Source organism: Euprymna scolopes, chromosome 18, assembly GCF_053919585.1.
Source record: "Euprymna scolopes isolate OS-2025 chromosome 18, ASM5391958v1, whole genome shotgun sequence".
Classification (NCBI taxonomy): Eukaryota; Metazoa; Mollusca; class Cephalopoda; order Sepiida; family Sepiolidae; genus Euprymna; species Euprymna scolopes.
In genome coordinates, this window is record NC_136499.1 from 83,655,726 (window position 1) to 83,675,862 (window position 20,137).

Below are 20,137 nucleotides of genomic sequence, written 5' to 3' on the forward strand. Positions count from 1 at the left end.
GTATACGTCATCAATGTAAGCTGACGTTGAGTCCCTCATGGGCTTTTCTTGGGACAATACTGTGTTGACAATAGTCTTCATGATCTGTGGTGCCACATTTAGGCCAAAGCCAAGGCGTGTAAGGCAGTACCTCTGCCCCTGGAACCAAACTGTCTGGAACGGCCACAACGTCTCATCAACTCGCACCTGTAAATAGGCTTTTTGCAAATCCAATATTGAGACATTAGTGCCTTTCTGACGCCATTCCCTCAACTTACTGGCGCATACGTCAGCATCGGCAGTGTAGGCTTCAATATGCTTGTTAAGCTCCCTATAGTCCAGCACGGGCCGTACTTTCGACTTGTTATGCTGGACTACTGCCATCAAGGGTATTAGACCCTTCGGAGGCCCAAGCTTGTCCTAAGGGTAGGGGATTAACCAGCCATCTTGGATCCACGCCTTTAGTTCCCTTTCGTATTCTGCTCGGGCCTCACTGGGTATAGGGTACTCTGCAACCCCATTCTTGAGTTTAGTCGGTGCCATTCCCTCGGTCCACTTCCAAGATGCAATCCAGGCCCTCTTGCGCAAGTCGTAGTCCACTGTAAAATCCGGCCGATCGATATGGAGCGCTGCACACACTGGGGCCTCTAAGAATCGCACCTTTCCATCCCGATGAATTGCGACTCCCCCCAGCGCCTTGATGGCATCGTATCCGAGCAACAGGTCAAACCCCAGGAGATTTCCTTGGGTCACGAGCACATTGATCTTAGTGGCTGCACCGGTGTCCGTGTAGATCTTGACAGTTCCAGCTCCACAGCATGTCTGGGTCTCGCCTCCTATCGTGGTGACTTTGATCTTCCTCTTAGTCCAACTTGGACACAGCCTGGTGCTCACTATAGTATGCGAACAGCCCGAGTCGAGAAGTGCTGAGCAGGGTATCCTGTTTACGTAGACGGTCATTACTGGTTGCGCCTTGTTCAAATTTTGCTCGGGGAGCAGGACGGCGCTGACGTCCTCTCCCCTGATACGTTTCCTGCACAGTTTTGGGCTAGATGCCCCAAACCGCCACACTTAAAACAGCGCACACGCCCCCTGTTGGTGCAATTCCTTGCAAAATGTCCGCGTCGGCCGCAGCGAAAACATTTCCCATTGCTTGCAGGGTTCTGATTCGGAATCTCCCGAGCGCCAATCTGGCCTGTCTGTGTCGCCATCACAACTGGTTCCCCCAGGTCCTCCTCATCTTTGATGATGGCTCGAGCACGTTCCATCAAGTGTTCCATGGTCGTTGTTGAAACGCTGGTTGAGGCTCTCAGTAGCTGCTTCACCCGAGTGGGAAGGCCCGCCACAAACGCGTACGCGAGCGTCCGCTCCGACACCCCTCCACCGAACAGAACTGCGAGTTTCTTTAACTCAGCGAAGAAAACGTCCACGCTTTCCTCCGGTAGAAGTTTTCGGGAAGCAAATTTTTCATAGGCCGTACAAGGATCCATGGCAAATGCCTTGTACAGCGCAGCTTTAATTGCGGTGACATCTCCCTTTTCGGCAGCACTGAGTTGCTGATATACACTCAAGGCACCCCCAGCCAATCTCAGGGGAATTACAGTGTGTACCCTTTTCACCTCACAAAGGTCGCACGTCAGCTCGACCCTTTCAACCCAGTCGACGATGGACGTGGACCCGTCAAACTCGGGTATGAGCTTTAAGTCAAATTTCGACTCGGTCATAGTCCTAGAGGCCAAATGGCCGGAATAGCTTGTAATGAAAAAGTGTAAAGAAAAATTCAAGATGGCGCCCGACTCTCTCTTTAACACGGTAAGATATCCTCAACACGGCACAAGAAGCAACAGCCACACGATTCCCCAGCCAACTCAATCGTCACTCCCTCACGTCTTTCTCCTCACCCGCTTTTATCGTCGTTCTAGGCCGGCTAAATTTGCATATTCCGAGAATTCGTGTGACTTTGCGAGACATCATACTTTACAAAAGACGGCGGTCGCCATCTTGGTCCTTCTTTTCTATTTTTGGTCAGTAACGCTGAGCTGGTCTCGAGGTAAGTCTTTTTCCCCTCATCCGTCTCTCCCACGTACCCACACAACACGCAAACACACGGGCGCTTATCTCCTGGATGCACGTTACAAAGGTCGACAAGGTAACTTCTAAAGCTCATGAAGTTCCGGAGGGACTTTCAACGACTTAGATTTCCCAAGAGAAAGAATGTCCTGCTGTTTCTGTTTGGGTATTCCTCTCTGATACACAACCATTTGTGTCGCATGAAATGTTCCCATTCCATCCAATGTTTCTTCGATAATGTCAATATTGTCTGCAGCATAATGACAGAACTTGTTTAGTGACATGTTCGATGGAATAGGCGTGTTTTTATTATCTGCAAACTGTTGCAGATTGTGAACTCCAAGAGTTGTGTCAAGTCTACACACCTGGTCATAACTAGCACAGTGCCCAGCATGATGGACAAGTTCAACGAGCGATTTCGACCGGGTCGCCTGATGAATTGCCAGGCCTAGTTCAACATGTTTTGGTGTAAGCCTTTTACTTTTCAAGACAGCATAGACAAGGTCTTGACTGATGCTCAATGCGGTCCGTTTCACAAAGTCATCATCTTCCTCTCTGTCCACTTTCTCTGACAGCAAAATACCGAGAAAAAGAAACAACCTCTCTAGAATAATTTGTTCGGCATTTTCTTTGCTGACAGATATACAGTTATCAAGTCCAGGGTGAGATTTTATGTCACTTCTAATGCGTAACGCACAGCAGTGCAAAGTTAGCATTGCATCTGTCTCTGATTGTGAGAACTGGGTTTGCCTGAGATCATTCACAAATGTGTTGGTCTCCATTTCCTCAGATTTATTTTCCAATGTCTGAACAGCAATCTTGGATGACTGTGTAGAAAACAACATATGTGGTTGATGTGGATTAAGTTGTGGTACAAAGTATATTTGCCCGGGAAGAATTCGGTGCAGTTTCTCTTTAAGGCGGAATCTATTATCCTGGTATGATCCAGCTTCAATGCCAAATTCTCTGCGTAAGGAAGAGTACCTATCCCAAACATCATTCAGCGAATAGATATCACCTCGTGCCAATCCAGTTGACACTTCTGACGCGACTTTGTTAAAGCATATATCTCTGGGCGTTTCAGCTGTAATTGTATAGGACTTGGATGCTTTTCTATTGAACTCGACGTAATACTGAAGATGATACCTGGCATCTGCCGCTACAAGATCAGTAACTCCTGCTAGACGACACTGCATAACATGGTTCGTTTGAGCTCCTTCAAGAATTTTGTCAGAAACTTCAAAAGTGGCAACTAAGTATGTTTCTTTGTTGCTTTTCTTTTGGCAGAAGATGCACAAGTCAGTGTTCATAGTGGAAGATTTACTGCGTAATGAAGGTTTTCGTGGTGGACTCTCAGATGCACTGCTTGAGGTAATGGTGCGTTCATACTTTGTTCTGAGCCGTGTTAGTTTTAAGGAACTTGTGAAGGTAGAATAACAGTCTTTGTGATTGATGACTTTAATCTCTTTAATGATTTTCTCAAAATCAATGGCTTGAATTCTTTCTATAGTGCGGAAGTTTTCAGAATCATTGTACTTCTTGCGTTCTGCAGCAGCTATGCGGGCCCTTTGAATTCCAACCTCTCCAAGATTTCTAATAGGTTTCTTTGGGTCTTTCTTCTGACAAAAAAGGCACAGGGTCCAATCAATACTTGTACCGGAAGACTTCTGAGAGCTTTGGGTGCTCACAGTCGACTCCATATTGAAGATCAGCTCAACTCAGAACATGCTGTTGGAGAATAAGAACAAATAAAAATTATGCAAATTAGCACATTATCATACTCTAAAGAAAACTAGCTTAACTAATCAAATGTGTTCATGCTTTATTTTTTTTTAATATCTATTTGATAAGCTCATAAACAACATCTACAGCGAATGGCACTATCATCTTTCCTTTTCTCATGGAAAAAACGAAGAAAGATAACAAAATGGCAGTACCCGATACACGGACACTAGTGGGAGCCGACAGATAATAATAATAACTTATTATATATTACATTCATCACATATATAAACTTCTTATACATAGATTAAGTACAAGTGAATAAAATAAAAGATTTTAAGAAAATCATTTTTCGCTTTGGCAGCCATTTTGTTTTTTTGCAATAATTATCTTCCAAACTAGGCAAAGAACCCCACCAAATTCTTTGGAGAACTTAAACAATCATATAGTTGATGCTATAAAAAAGAAGTTTTATGACAATTGAATAAGATGTATTTTCTCTATACTGACCGTAAGCGTCTAAGGTCTAAAAATTTTTTTTTTGGGGGGGGGGGGCTCCTTTTGGTTGAACAAAATATTTTTCTATTCAATATAGAGTTAAAATAATTAAATATTTGGATTATACAGTCTCTAAATGTTTTACCTACCAAATTTCAGAAATATTGAATTTGTGGAAGTATTTTTTTAAAATTTAGATAACATTGAAATTTTGTGACGTTTCATGGCTTAAATTTAGTAGCCAAATATGCAAACTTTACACCCTCCTAAAATCTGAACCATAACGTTTACAACCAAATAATTTGGCACATCATCTTAACTCTCCAAGAGGAAATTTTGTGCCAATTTTCAAGTAATTCGGAGTTAGTGGGCGTAATTGCCAGGTGAATTGACATAGAATGACCCAATGAAGTTCGTCAGAAATTTGGCTAAAAAGTGATAATAAAATCATTTTAAATGTATAAAAATATGGAATTCTTACTAAACAAAGTTTCATATACATCACAAATAATATTATCTCCAATTACAGCAAATTTCATAGCATTATCTCAAATAGATATGGAGCTATGTCACATTATAATAGTACTGTATTTTCAACCATGGCGGCCATTTTGTTTTTGCTCTAAAAAATTAATAAAAGCCTAATTGAATGGGCATCCACCTGAAAAACCTTCAGTATGGACCCCTCTAACAGTGTGACATGAATGCCTGCTCCTAACATTCCGTACCCCTTAAAGTGAATTTTCAAGATTTTGCCTCCTGACTATATTGTTTATTATTAAGACAAACATAAAATCTGTCTCTGAAGAGTTTGGTTAATTTTCACAATTCAACGAAACACATGCAAGATACACTTAATAGTAAAACACTATGAGTGTGAAATAAATGCATCTGTGACTTTGGAATGTTTATTTTATGCACTGAAACTGTAAATTCATTTTTATTGAGCTTAATTAATTGTGGCAATATCGATAAAATGAAATTTTATATGCATTCTATGTATATATTTTTACAATCGCATGTACGCACACACTAAGAATCGTCATATAATCCATAAGGCTACCTAGGTTGAAGCCAAGCAATCTACCAAAAGCAGAGGCAAATGCAAGATTTTTCTTCTGTTTTCATGTTAAACTATTGATAAAGTGAACTAACCTTGAATATCATGGAAATCAATTCATCAGAATCCTCTTTGATATGTGAAACGATACAAGTGCATTAAATATAATAATATTCTATGCACTCGTGTCGTTATATGTGAAACGTTGAAGTCTTCTTGTAGAAACAGCTTCATAGTTTCTCTACAATGTGAAATTCTTTCATAACAAATGATTTCGCAGATAAATTGCAAATCTTCTATAAATATAAAAGCGAAAATGTATGTATGTATGTATGTATGTTCGTTTTTCCTCGATGTCCACGAAAGGCTTCTTTCAAACAAGCGCTTGCTCGCTTCACAACTTTTTAAAACTTTTTATATCATCTATAAATTGTAATATCTACGAATTATCCATGGAGCTCGCCTCTCTATTTAATTTTATTGACTTTCAAACCTTAATTATTCCACATTTCCCACATCGGCATGCGTTACATTCGGTTTTCGGTATAAAAAAAGCCACCTCGACTCTACTGACAGCCCCCCCCCCCGCTTCAACAGCCCCCCCCCGCCTGCTTCGGCGGCACAGGGGACAAGATCAAAGTGTAGTATCTGTTCCGGCAGATGCTGCAAGCAAAGACCATATGTGGGGGCGACCCCACATATAAGACCTTGGTCAATGTAGGGGCAACCCTTCATACCAATTGTCACTATCCAGCTCCCCTGCTCCCCGGGGAGTTGATCCCCATTTCCCCTTCACTCCTCACATTAAAAATCGGCCTTGTGCCTAATTTGCTCGGTGGGGGAGCAAATAAATACCATCTGTTCCGGCAGATGCTGCAAGCAAAGACCAGCTATGACTAGCAAAGACCATATGTGGGGGTAACCCCACGTATCTGAACTTGGTCAAGGTAGGGATCACCCTACGACCACAGTTACTATCCAGCTCCAATTTCCCACCTCTCGGGAGCAGGATCCCCCTTTCCCTCCCCCCTCCCTCTATCTCCACATTACAAAACGGCCTTGTGCCTAATTTGCTCAGTGGGGAAGCAAATAAATACAACAGGCCCCCCCCCCGCTTCGGCGGCACCTCTCGGGAGCTGGATCCCCCTTTCCCTCCCCCCTCCCTCTCTCTCCACATTAAAAAATGGCCTTGTGCCTAATTTGCTCATTGGGGAAGCAAATAAATAAAACAGGCCCTCCCCCGCTTCGGCGGCACGGGGGACAAGATCAAAGTGTAGTATCTGTTCCGACAGATACAGCAAAGACTAGCTATGACTAGCAAAGACCATATGTGGGGGTAACCCCACATATCTGAACTTGGTCAAGGTAGGGATCACCCTACGACCACAGTTACTATCCAGCTCCCATTTCCCACCTCTCGGGAGCTGGATCCCCATTTCCCTCCCCCCTCCCTCCATCTCCACATTAAAAAACGGCCTTGTGCCTAATTTGCTCAGTGGGGAAGCAAATAAATAAACAGGCCCGAAACCCCCTCGGGGGTCCGGGCGACAAGTTTAAGGTGTGGTATCTGTTCCGGCAGATGCTGCAAGCAAAGACTAGCTATGACTAGCAAAGACCATATGTGGGGGTAACCCCACATATCTGAACTTGGTCAATGTAGGGATCACCCTACGACCCTAGTTACTATCCAGCTCCCATTTACCACCTCTCGGGAGCTGGATCCCCCTTTACCTCCCTCTTCCCTCTCTCTCCACATTAAAAAACGGCCTTGTGCCTAATTTGCTCAGTGGGGAATCAAATAAATACAACAGGCCCGAAACCCCTTCGGGGGTCCAGGCGACAAGATCAAAGTGTAGTATCTGTTCCGACAGATGTTGCAAGCAAAGACTAGCTATGACTAGCAAAGACCATATGTTGGGGTAACACCACATATCTGAACTTGGTCAATGTAGCGATCACCCTACAGACCACAGTTACTATTCAGCTCCCATTTCCCACCTCTCGGGAGCTGGATCCCCCTTTCCCTCCCCCCTCCCTCAATCTCCACATTAAAAAACGGCTTGTGCCTTATTTGCTACATGGGGAAGCAAATAAATATGACCGGCGGCTAGGGCGACAAGATCAAAGTGTAATATCTGTTCCGACAGATACTGCAAAGCTATGACTAGCAAAGACCAGCTATGACTAGCAAAGACCATATGTGGGGTTACCCCCACATATCTAAACTTGGTCACTGAAGGGCAACCCTTCATACCAACAGTTTCTAATCCAGCTCCCATTTCCCACCTCTCGGGAGCTGGTACCCCCCTTTCCCTCCCCCCTCCCTCCATCTCCACATTAAAAAACGGTCTTGTGCCTAATTTGCTACGTGGGGAAGCAAATAAATATCATCAAAGTGTAGTATCTGTTCCGACAGATGCTGCAAGCTATGACTAGTAAAGACCAGCTATGACTAGCAAAGATCATGTGGGGGTAACCCCACATATCTGACCTTGGTCACTGAAGGGGCAACCCTTCATACCAACAGTTACTAATCCAGCTCCCATTTCCCACCTCTCGGGAGCTGGTCCCCCTTTCCCTCCCCCCTCCCCCTATCTCCACATTAAAAAACCGCCTTGTGCCTAATTTGCTCAGTGGGGAAGCAAATAAATCCAACAGGCCCAGAGCCAGCCTCCCCCCCCCCGCTTCGGTGGCACGGGGGACAAGATCAAAGTGTAGTATCTGTTCCGACAGATGCTGCAAGCTATGACTAGCAAAGACCATATGTGGGGGTAACACCACATATCTGACCTTGGTCAATGTAGGGGCAACCCTTCATACCAACAGTTACTATCCAGCTCTCATTTCCCACCTCTCGGGAGCTGGTCCCCCTTTCCCTCCCCCCTCCCCCCTCCCCCTATCTCCACATTAAAAAACGGCCTTGTGCCTTATTTGCTCAGTGGGGAAGCAAATAAATCCAACAGTTTGTTCAATGTCGACTTCGTCATATCAGACTGTAGGGAGCGGTTTTTTAAAAACAAACAAACCCATTTATTCAAAACTGTCCCGCAAAAAGTAACTGCTGAATACCTATCGCCTTCACGTCAATCAAAAACGCGCACCTGTTTTTTTAAACACTTTACTATTTTCCAACTGCGTGTCGTCAACGCTTCGGCTTTTTTTCACATACCCCGAAAAACACCCGGGCAACGCCGGGTACCCCTCGCTAGTAAATAATAAAGGCAACTTACCTTAACTGCAATACAAAGCCACATGAGATAGAATAAAACCATCGTGATATTCTGCTTTATTCTTTGAAGGTCTGCAGATGATGTTTAATTTTCTATTCACTCTCTCTCTCTCTCTCTCTCTCTCTCTCTCTCTCTCTCTCTCTCTCTCTCTCTCTCTCTTTCTCCCTCTCTCTCTCTCTCTCTCTCTCTCTCTCTGATATATATATATATATATATATAGCAGTCTTACAAACGATATTATCAACTCAAAACCCCAAAGAAATGTGTCGCTTTCCCACGTTAGTCCATCCTAATGAATACAGTTAAAAATGTTTTGATAAAGATTGTTGAAGGTTTTTTTTTTATAATTTTATAATTTGAGCTTTTGTTATTCGACCTGCTTTATTATTATTGTTACTGGCTGAAACTTACAATTACGTGAATAATATGCATGCAACATAATATAGGGTGACCCCACCCCCAAAAAACGGGTCCCAACTCTAATTAGGCCCCGTTTGTCCGAATGAAATGAAACTTTGGTCATAACTAGTTTATTATATTCAAAACATCACATCAAAACACAAGTGTCTTTGGCCTTTTTTTCTCCGTTCTACAGCATATGTTCTAGATGGCCTCCATTTAGCTTTTGTTTTTGTTTTTTTGGGGGGGGCACCCTGTAGTAATTTCTGTAATTGTTGTTGTTTTACCATGTTATTCCATGGTGATATAACCGATCCTTTTACGCTAATTTTACAATGTTATTATGTACCAAAATCCACAAGAAATTGCTTATGTTACTCCGATATATTCCTAATAAAAGTGAAACCCTTATTACGAAATACTATACAAACAGCAGATTATTTGTTATATTTTTATCAATTCATGATTTAGGGCTTGGCATTTTTTTCAAATCTAATTTAAATAACAAAATTTATTTCGAATGAAGAACGTTTTTTTCTCAGACAAAAGTAAATCCGGATTAATTAGTCTTTCCTTTAATTAAATAAAATCAATTGAATTTTATTTCACTCTCTCTCTCTATATATATATACATTTCTTCGACACCATATGCTTATAAAAAGTTTCGGAAGCGTGCAACAAATTACAATGGATTACTTGACTCTCGTGCAGAGTGAATTATTCGACCTTATCAAACAGAAATCTAATTTATTACAATTCATGACGAGATCGACATTTACATATGAAACTACTGTGCGAGAGAGAAAGAGAGAGGGGTGAGGGAAAGAGAGAGAGAGAGAGAGAGAGAGAGAGAGAGAGCAATTATGTTTTTGCTACTTTAAAAACTGTCTACATTTACTACGACTGCTAGTACTATGAGTTCGTGATTAGATTCCAATCTCTTTATAAGGGTCTCTGAAGGACATCAAATCATTCAGTAACGTTCATCGTTTCATTAAATATTTTAATAGCGAAAAATATATTTATTTATTCACGTTCAACCGGGAGTTTCCAGCTAGTCGTCAATCTAAATTTGTTAAACAAATAGTTTCTATAGAAGAGCATACATAGTTCAGTAAGTGATCGATTCACAAAAAGACACAACACATGATAACCAGATGTCAAATTTCCAACGCCCCAGTTGAGATTGGGATCTGATGCGCTTAGATAGGAAAGATATAACTGATTTTGTGGGACGGTTAAAAAAGCCTATATTTAGCTAATATTTATATGAGAAGCAACAATAAAAGACAAGTGTATAAAAGAACACACTCGACATATGGTTTTCTCATAATTCTAATGAGCAAAAAGATAAAAGAATTAAAAGTTTAATGTGAAACACAAGGATTGTCATTACACCAATGGTGGCTTAGTTAGAGATGCTAAAATATTGGCAGGAGAACTAAGGTTGACGCTTATACTAATGAATAATGCACAATTGTCTGTTGTCGCGACTAAGTATCACAAATACTCCCACTTTGGTGAAAAATGATTCACAAAACATCAAGCCAAATATAAGAAACAGCAGACGTAAGGTCTTTGATCAGGACCAACAGTCCACTATATACAGAAACTGCTGAGAGACCACTAATGTTTCCACAAACGAAATTGATCTTATGCTAATCCTCACCTCACCCAGGCGCACATCATGTTGACCCAACATAACGACTAGATCTTATATAGTTTTCCTCCCGTAGAAAATCAGACGAAATCTGATTACTTTGATCTCTCACTCAAAACGTCATCATCATTGAGGGATCATCAAAAAAATGTTCTGGATTTGGTCAACCTGTGAGGCGTTCAATTTGAAGACAGGTTGCATTCAAAAGGTTATGCTTCCAATGTATCTATACATCACCTAGTAAAATCTTTACGAAAGCATATAATTAGATCCGATATGTGTCAAGGGGGTCGACAGCATTATTCCTGCATTGGATGCATTATGATATTAAAATAGGCGGTCTTATATCACCAGATTTTCACAGGTCACCACACTCGTTACTAATGCTGATATCCATATTTTAAGCAGAATATGTGCATTAATTTATGCAAATGAATAAGACCCATCATTAAACAACGCCTGCTGCTTGATTGCCTGAAGCCTACCAATCTGAACAACCTGGATCGCCTCACTAGCATTGCTCCTGTAGGTGTAAGACTGGGAGTTGTCAGTTGAATAAAAGGCTATTAATGATAAACGCTATCTCCTATGTAGATGTGAATTATCTTTAGCCGAAAAGTTTCCTAAGCCATGTTGAGCCCCAAACAACATCTCAGAAAGACACCAGACAATAGCTGTAGACCATAGGCATAGAGAATATGCCCATTCCTACTGACGACCCCTCTCCTGGCTTAGAAACAGCCTAGGTCCAGTGGAGGATACTCAAATTCTTGACAATGGGAATGAGTGATCAAAAGTTATCACCAGATAGAACTAAAACACCAATCGAACCATCTGCAAATGTAGAGAAGCAGACAATGTAATGCAGCATTGTCTTGCCTACTGTCTACTATTCAATCAGTGCAACTAGAAATGTCTTGCAAAGTTCAATGATACGGCTAACAAATATGTAGCAATTACATATTTTGATATACTCTTGATAGAAATAAACAGTTTTATCACTGGGTAATTGATCCATTGGCCAAAATACATTTCATACGAGAGTTTGGCTTTTCTTGTTTTTAACTGGGTGAAACTCCAAACTTGAAAACGTACTAACTAGACATTCAATGATCTTCAACAAATGGCTATAGACGAGCCACCTTTGGATTCTTTTAATTTATCATCCACATGACAAACAAATCCTTTTCGACATTTCAATGGATTTATCTAATCCTTTTGATCTTAAGACTCATCGTAAAGTTATTCTATCTTAACAATCTGGCACACTTCAAAAATTCTGCTACAGAGAAATTTATTTCGGTCTCGTTCATTTAGCCGAATATGAGGCATGACCTGGACCCATTCGGTTTACCTGTGCACATCTAAACTGCTCTAGTAACACTCAGTACTCATGATTAATGTCCAAGTTAATCTAGATGGAGGCAAGATTTCTTTTATCTTTTAACCTGCATTTATTATTCATATTATTTGGATTATTCTGACTACTATTCTTATATTCAGTGTTATTTTCACAATACATCAGTTGATGTAACCTGTTTATATCGTGTATTTGCACAAACAGATAAACTTTTCACTATGGACATGAGGAATAAAAAAGAAAAAATATCTACTGATAGGTTGAAGCGAACCTTTTTGGACAGTGTCACTCAAGCGATTCATTTTCCCTCTGCATATAATCTTCCTAAACCTATTGTGGCTAAACCTTCATAGACATATGCACCTTATCTTTTTACACACATCACCACTACACATAGGTATGTTCACTGGCCAAAAGGTATTGTGAGACTATATTTATATAGAGCAAGATATTGTTGAATTCTTGTTATCTATAATATCAAACACTTTTTCTGAGAGTTGTGTATTTTTGTTGCTGTAATCTAATTAGAAAGAATAGTAATTGATAGCATGTGCATGACTTTTCACACATTTTATTTATTTTAATGTTGTTAGTAGAAATTCTGTTTTTCTGTTGAGATGCCCTTTCCTTAACGATGTCTAGGTGTTTTCATGATTCTCATCTTTTGCCATACTTATGAATTGTTCATGTAGCTGTTTCTCATCCTACTTTTCTTTTCGTTTCTGGTTTCGTCATTTCCCATATTGTTCTTCTTGATGGCGTCTGCCGCTACAGTGATCAATCTTTCTGTGTTCTCTTTTTTGCACCTTCTATGGTTTATACATTTATCAGTCCTCTTTTCATGTTATACCTTTTCATATAGAATCAGTCAGTATCATCTTTTGAGTGTAATGCATAGTGCATTGTCATTAGTTTCCTATTCTTCTGATCAAGATGTTAAAGTTCTCTGGTCCCGCCTATGAATGATTCAAAGTATCTTATAAGCGATACTGCCTAGGTGTTTATTCCTTTAACTAGATTTCTACTGCATAGTTTTGTTTCTGAGAGTTTCCTCGCTCTTCTCTGGTATACATTTTCAATCTTCTCTTTTCATTTTTGTAGATTTGATGGTGTCTCTCAAATATTTGTAAGTCTGTTCATTAAGCGCCCTGTATATTCACTAAGCACTCTGATCTCCTCTTGGTTGGACAGTCCCATGCCATCTGGTGTTACTGGTTTTCCCCTTTTCATCTCTAGTAGTGCACACTTTTCTATACCAAATTCCATTCTAATATTCTGGCCGAATATTTTGGTTGTTCTTTTTGCTTCTTAAAATAGCTTCAGATCATCTATATACATGAAGTGGTTTATTCTTTGTTCTGTATCTGGAAACTTGTATCCTGCATCATATTTCTTGAGTGGCATCATGGCTATGATAAACAGTAGTAGTGATAAAGAGTTTTGTTGTAAGATGCCTCTCTGTATTCTAATGTTAGTCAGATGTTGTCCTCCAGCTGTCACAAAACTGCCCAGAGAGAGACTAACCATATCCAGCAACCATGGTAAAAGAGGCTACACATATCCAGCAACCACGGTAAAAGAGTAATAAAGAATGCGAGACAGTTGTATACTGTTCCTTGACAGAGTTCAAAATAGACTGTAGCCTAGTGGGGGATGCTCTTTTCTCTTCTCTGCAGGCTCTTTCTCACAGAAGAAACGTTGCGAGCCTGTCTCTACTTTATCGTTATTTTCATGGCAAGTGCTCATCTGAGCTCCAATCTATGATCTGTCCTTGCCTAACTTTCATGAAAAACATGCGACTCGATTAAACCTAGAACCCCATCTTCCAGCGTAGACCCCTACTACCAGGTCTCCTTCTCCAATATCAGGGGTCTACGTTCCAACCTTCCAGAGGTTGAAACCCAATTACAGGAGACGAAACCGGACATATTATTTCTATGTGAAACTGGAATAGGGCCGACCACTTCCCTAGATGAGTTCATAATTAATGGATACTCCAATTTAACAGCTAAATATGACTCCCAAGATCGCCATGGGCATGGAATATGTGCCTACATTAAGGATGGCTTCCCATGTGGCAGGGATATCTCTAGAGAAGATCCTAATTTACCCTATATGTGCTTCAGGGTTGCACTTGCTAACACCACTGCATTTATATTTGCCCTCTATAGGCCCCACAACAGCGGAGTTACTATCTTTAAGAGCATATCTGAGAAAATAGACCACATACTGTCTTCACATCCCTCGGCTAACATCCACATCTGTGGTGACTTCAACGTCCATAACGTGGAATGGCTGACCCATTCAAATAAGACAGATGATGAGGGGAGGTTTTGTCATGATTTTGCCATTGCTTATGACCTCACTCAGATTGTTCGTGAACCCACCCGTGTGCCCGATACACCCAATCAATATGCAAGCCTCTTAGACCTTTTTCTCTCAACTTCCCCTGAGCTATGTTTATGTACCGTTCATTCTCCTCTAGGATCCTCCGACCACTCCATCGTATCAGTTAAGATAAAAACGAAATGTAAGAAGCCATCAGACGTATCCCTCCACCGTACTGTATACCGATACTCTATGGCTGACTGGGATAGCTTCCGTACATTCATATCTGATTTACCTCTGCACTCCATGTTTAAAAAGGAAGTGCCCTCTATAGTATCAGATCTGACCGAATGGTTAATTGTAGGCATAGACCAATTCATACCATCTAAAAAATTTCAACAAAAACCTAACAGCCAGCCATAGTTCTCCCCAGAATGTGCTGCTGCTATCGCGCACAGAAATCACTTTTTCCATAGCTACCAACGTAATAGATGCACTGACACTAAAGCTGCTTTCAGGACTGCCAGCAACCACTGTAAAAGAGTAATAAAAAATGCAAGAGAGCTATATGTCCAGTCTGTTAAATCCAAGGTAGCTGATCAGCGGCTTGGTTCCCACCAGTTTTGGCAAATAACAAATAGGATCCTGAACAGAAGTGTGCGTTCTATCCAAACCATTATCAATGGACCAGAGGTTATCTCGTCAGCGTCAGACAAGGCCAAACTATTTGCAAAGAACTTTGCAGCTAATTCTACCCTATGCGACGAAGGCCATCAACTCCCCATATTTCCTCCTATAACACAGAACAAGCTAGGTAACATACAAATATCCGTGCATGAGGTCGCCAAGCTAATAAAAAACCTAGATTCCAGTAAAGCAACTGGCCCTGATGGCATCCCAATTATAGTGTTAAAAAAGCTTCAACCAGAACTTGCTCCCATACTTACGAAACTATTTAAGCGTTGCCTTAAGGAAAAGTGCTTTCCGACCCCCTGGAAGACCTCATCAGTTTGCCCTGTATTTAAGAATTCAGGTGATAAGTGATCTCCCTCTCAGTACAGACCAATAAGTCTTCTCTGTGTTATGAGTAAGTTGCTGGAATCAATATTAAATAGAGAAATAGTCAACCACCTCAGCAGGAATAACCTTCTTAGTGACACACAATATGGTTTCCGCTCTGCAAGATCTACCACAGATGTGCTGACGGTTATATCCCACAGGATTAGTGAATCTCTTGACAAAGGCTTCCTTTCTAGGGCAATTGCTCTTGACATATCAAAGGCCTTTGACAAAGTATGGCATAAGGGTCTACTTCACAAGATTTCCAGCTATGGTATAACTGGAAATGTTTTCTCAATCATTAAATCATTTCTCTCCGATAGGCTCATAAGAGTAGTGGTAGATGGACAAAAATCGGAGGCCTGCAATATAAATGCTGGAGTCCCTCAGGGGTCAATACTGGGCCCAACTCTCTTCCTGATCTACATCAATGACCTCCCTAAACACATACTTAAATCATTCGTTGACATCTATGCTGATGACACGACCATCTATGGCAACACATCAAAGGCTGTAAATGACGAAGTTCTCTCGGATTCTCTCTCCTCTGATCTCGAGCGCGTGGTTCAGTGGGGGAAGATGTGGCTAGTTACCTTTAATGCATCCAAAACCAAACTCCTATCCTTACATCATCAACGCTCTGATCCCCATCTGGCATCAATTGTGATGGATGGCTCTCGTCTGGGTGAGGCCCCGTGTTTTGACAAGCTTCTGGGTTTGACCTTTACTCCTGATCTGAAATGGAACATGTACATCAAGTCTGTTGCCAAGGTTGCTGGAAAGATGGTGGGATCCTTCTACCGCTCCAGAAGATATCTCACTACTGATGCAATTCTCTATCTATATAAAAGCCAAGTACGGCCAAGGATGGAATACTGTTGCCATATCTGGGCAGGAGCTGCCAAAAACAGCCTATCATGCCTTGACAGAGTACAAAATAGACTTCGTGGTTTAGTGGGGGATGCCCTTTTCTCTACCCTGCAACCCCTCTCCCACAGAAGAGACATTGCGAGCCTATCCTTGTTTTATCGTTATTTTCATGGCAGGTGCTCGTCTGAACTCCAATCGCTAGTCCCCCCTCGCCAATCTTTCACGAAAAACACCCGTCTAGCTGAATCCACTGTGAAAAATTTTCCCCACTCTATATCTGTGCCTAAATCAAAACGCGGATTTCATGAGCAAAGCTTCTTTCTTAGAACTGCACGCCTGTGGAACTCTGTTCCGTCTGCCTGCTTCCCTCCGGACTACAGCTTGGATGTCTTCAAGTCTAATGTTAATAAATTCCTAATGAACCGCCCCCCTAATTAAACACTTCATAAAATCTCCTCACTAACGTAATGTACTTGCAATAACCCTTATCCCTGAGTGGCTTCCGGGCCTTGATAAGTGGTGATCACTGTGTAAAAAAAAAAAAAAAAAAAAAAAATCTCTTTATCTGTGCCTCAACCTAAACGTAGATTCCATGAACAAAGCTTCTTTCTTAGAACTGCACGCCTGTGGAATTATCTCCTGTTTGCCTGCTTTCCAGTTGACTACAATTTAGTCGTCTTCAAGTCAAACAAAAACAAATTCTTGTTGAACCGTCTCCTTAAGTAATGTAATTTACCAAATTTTCACTATTAACGATAACTACAATATTATCCCATTGACTACTGTACAGTTATTAACCCTTATCCTCGAGTGGCCTCCAGGCCTTGATAAGTAGTGACTCCTATGTAAAAAAAAGTGAAAGTTCGTTTGGCAATTCTATAAAAATAGAATTTTGACTGGGATCCTTTGGAAAGTTAGCTAATTTCTGTACGTGTTTAATGAAATCTTCTGCATTGATTGAATAAGTCGATGATTTCGACTATTCTTTTAGTTTTTCTGTCTTCATAATTTTTAGTCAAGTTAGGATCACTTCAATCAAACTAGTTGATTCCATTAATTTATTGTCCTTGGTTCCTTTATCAGGAATCAATTCATTTGCCACCTGACCGGATTCACCTGTGGCAAAAGTATATATTTGTAATGAAGAGCAAAAAGCACAAAAACGTGAGTAAAGTACACAGTCCAAGGAAGAAGGAAACCGTTTAATGAACGATAATAATAGCTAGAATGATAAGCTTACCAACATGGAAGTCAAAAAGAGAAAGTTCACTGGGTGGTGTTTCTGAAAAAAAAAGTGAGGCCGGTGTTAAATTACAAATGGAAGACCTGCAAATACATTTTTCCTGCCTTCTCTTACTATATAGAGCAACCTTCAACAAAGATTATGTCATCTATATCGTACCCCATCGACTCAGCACCACTCTGACAAATAATTTCTCCATGTTTAAATTATTAGTGAATATAATTATAGGTATCTAAATGAATATTCATATTCTAGAATTGGAGTAACGTTTTAGATTCTACCTACTCAGCACCTCTCCTGCAGATAATTTCTGCATTTTCTCCACACAAAAATGTTATTTAAATTATAAATTAAATGGTCTTTAGGTTTTTCTAACTTTTGACGACAGTACATATTTAGTAGGGTCAATATATGGAAAATATCCTCCTTAACCTGCAAAAATTGGTAAAAAAGATTTCTCAACTGATCCTGGTAGGTTTTAATTTACTTTTTAATATACTAAAAGTTTACGAAAGTATAACCCCCCCCCCCCCGGAAAAGTGTTTTTTTAAAATGGCGTTCAAGATGGCCACCAAAATCTTTGAACGATTATAATTCTATAACTATCAACTCAAACTTGATGATCTTGGTGTCTATGCCTACATTTTTTTGGGGGGGGGGGCAAAGAACACATTAAGATCATAAAAAAATGATGTTGGCAAATTATGTTCCAATGTTTTGGGGGTTAGAAGTGGCATTTCCCATATATTTGATTGGATCTAACTGCATAACTAATTCGCATCTTTCTCTATTTCAGATATGATTTAACAATGAGTGCAAGCACAGTCAGTCAAGCTTCTTGTCCAATCTGCGAGGTGATTATGATTCCAGTGATAACTGCATTGCAATTCAGTAAAAGAGGGAAAAAGGAATAAATAATCCCAGTTACAGCGGAAAGATAATCTTGTCATTGAAGCAGGTATGAAAGTGCATAAAAACTGGCAGGACAAGTTCTTTCTAGCAGCTCCTGCCCAGATGTGGCAACAGTACTCCATCCTTGGACGTACCTGGCTCTTAAATAGATAGAGAATTGCATCAGCTGTGAGATATCTACTGGATCGATAGAAAGATCCCACCATTTTTCCAGCAGCCCTGGCAACAGATTTGATGTATGTGTTCCATTTAAGATCAGGAGTAATTGTCAAGCCCAGAAGCTTGTCAAAACTTGAGGCCTCCTGAAGACGAGAGCCGTTCATTTCAATTGATGCCAGATGTGGATCAGAATGTTGATGATGTAAAGAGAGAAGCTTGGTTTTAGATGCATTAAAAGTAACCAGCCAATCCTTTCCCCAGTGTACCACGTGCTCAAGATCATAGAAGAGAGAATCAGAGAGAACTTAGTCGTTTACTGTCTTAGATGTGCTACCATGATTGGTAGTGTCATCAGCATAAATGTCTACAAATGATGTAAGGATGTGATTTGGAAGATCATTAATGTAGATCAGGAAGAGAGTTGGGCCCAGGATGGACCCCTGAGGGACACCAGCATTAATACTGTGAGCTTCTGATTTTTGCCCCTCAACTACTACTCTTATGAACCTATCAGAAAGAAATGATTTAATAATTGAGAAGACATTTCCAGCTATACCATAGCTAGAGATATTGTGAGGTAAACCTTTATGCCACACCCTATCAAAGGCCTTAGATATGTCAAGAGCAATTGCCATAGAAAGGTTGCCTCCATCGAGAGATTTGCTAATCCTATGAAATATAACTGTAAGCACATCTGCTGTAGAGTGTCACTAAGAAGGTTATTTTTGTTGAGATGGTTGATTACTTCTGTATTTAACACAGATTCCAGCAGCTTACTCATGACGCACAGGAGACTTATTGGCCTGTACTGAGAGGGGGATGAGCGATCACCTGAATTCTCAAATACAGGGTATACTGTTGAGATTTTCCAGGGTGATAGAAAGCTATTCTCCTTAAGATAACGGTTAAACAGTTTTGTAAGTATGGGCGCTAGTTCTGGTTGAAGTTTTTTGAGTACTATAATTGGAATGCCGTCAGGGCCAGTTGCTTTACTGGAATCAAGGTTTTTGATTAGCTTGGCAATATCACGTACAGGTATATGTATATCACATAGAGTGTTTTCTGATCCAGGAGGAAATATTGGTTGTTGGCGACCTTGGTCGCAAAGGGTAGAATTAGCTGCAAAGTTCTTGGCAAAGAGTTTGGCTTTGTCTGATGCTGACGAGATTACCTCAGGTCCCTTGATGATAGTTGGGATAGAGCACACGCTTCTGTTCAGGATTCTGTTTGCTATTTGCCAAAACTGGTGGGAACCTAGCCGCTGCTCAGCTACTTTGGACTTGACAGACTGAGCATACAACTCTCTTGCGTTCTTTATTACTTTCTTACAATGGTTGCTGGCAGTCCTGAAAGTGGCTTTAGTTTCCATACATCTATTACGTTGGTAGCTATGGAAAAAGTGATTTCTGTGCGCAATGGCAGCAGCACATTCTGGAGAGAACCATGGCTGGCTGTTAGGTTTTTGCTGAAACTTTTTCGAGGGTATCAAAAAGGTCTATACCTACAATTAACCATTCGGTCAGGTCTGATACTATAGAGGACACATCCTTTTTAAACATGGAATGCAGAGGTAGATTAGATATAAATG

The 20,137-nt window shown here is 40.8% G+C and overlaps 1 protein-coding gene across 5 annotated transcripts in view; it reads right to left on the reverse strand.

Moving 5' to 3' along the window:
• LOC145297671 (A disintegrin and metalloproteinase with thrombospondin motifs 3-like) overlaps window positions 1–8,701 on the reverse strand; it is a 1,581,225-nt gene extending 1,572,524 nt beyond the window's left edge. For 3 of the 5 annotated variants that reach the window (XM_080143852.1, XM_080143854.1, XM_080143850.1), the window contains exon 1: window positions 8,560–8,693. In XM_080143852.1, coding sequence (XP_079999978.1) covers window positions 8,560–8,601 — 42 coding nt within the window. In that variant the 5' untranslated portion in view covers window positions 8,602–8,693. Of the gene's footprint in view, window positions 1–8,559 lie in introns of all 5 variants that reach the window. The other 2 variants (XM_080143853.1, XM_080143851.1) reach the window with 1 other exon arrangement.
• Window positions 8,702–20,137: the final 11,436 nt, after the last annotated feature.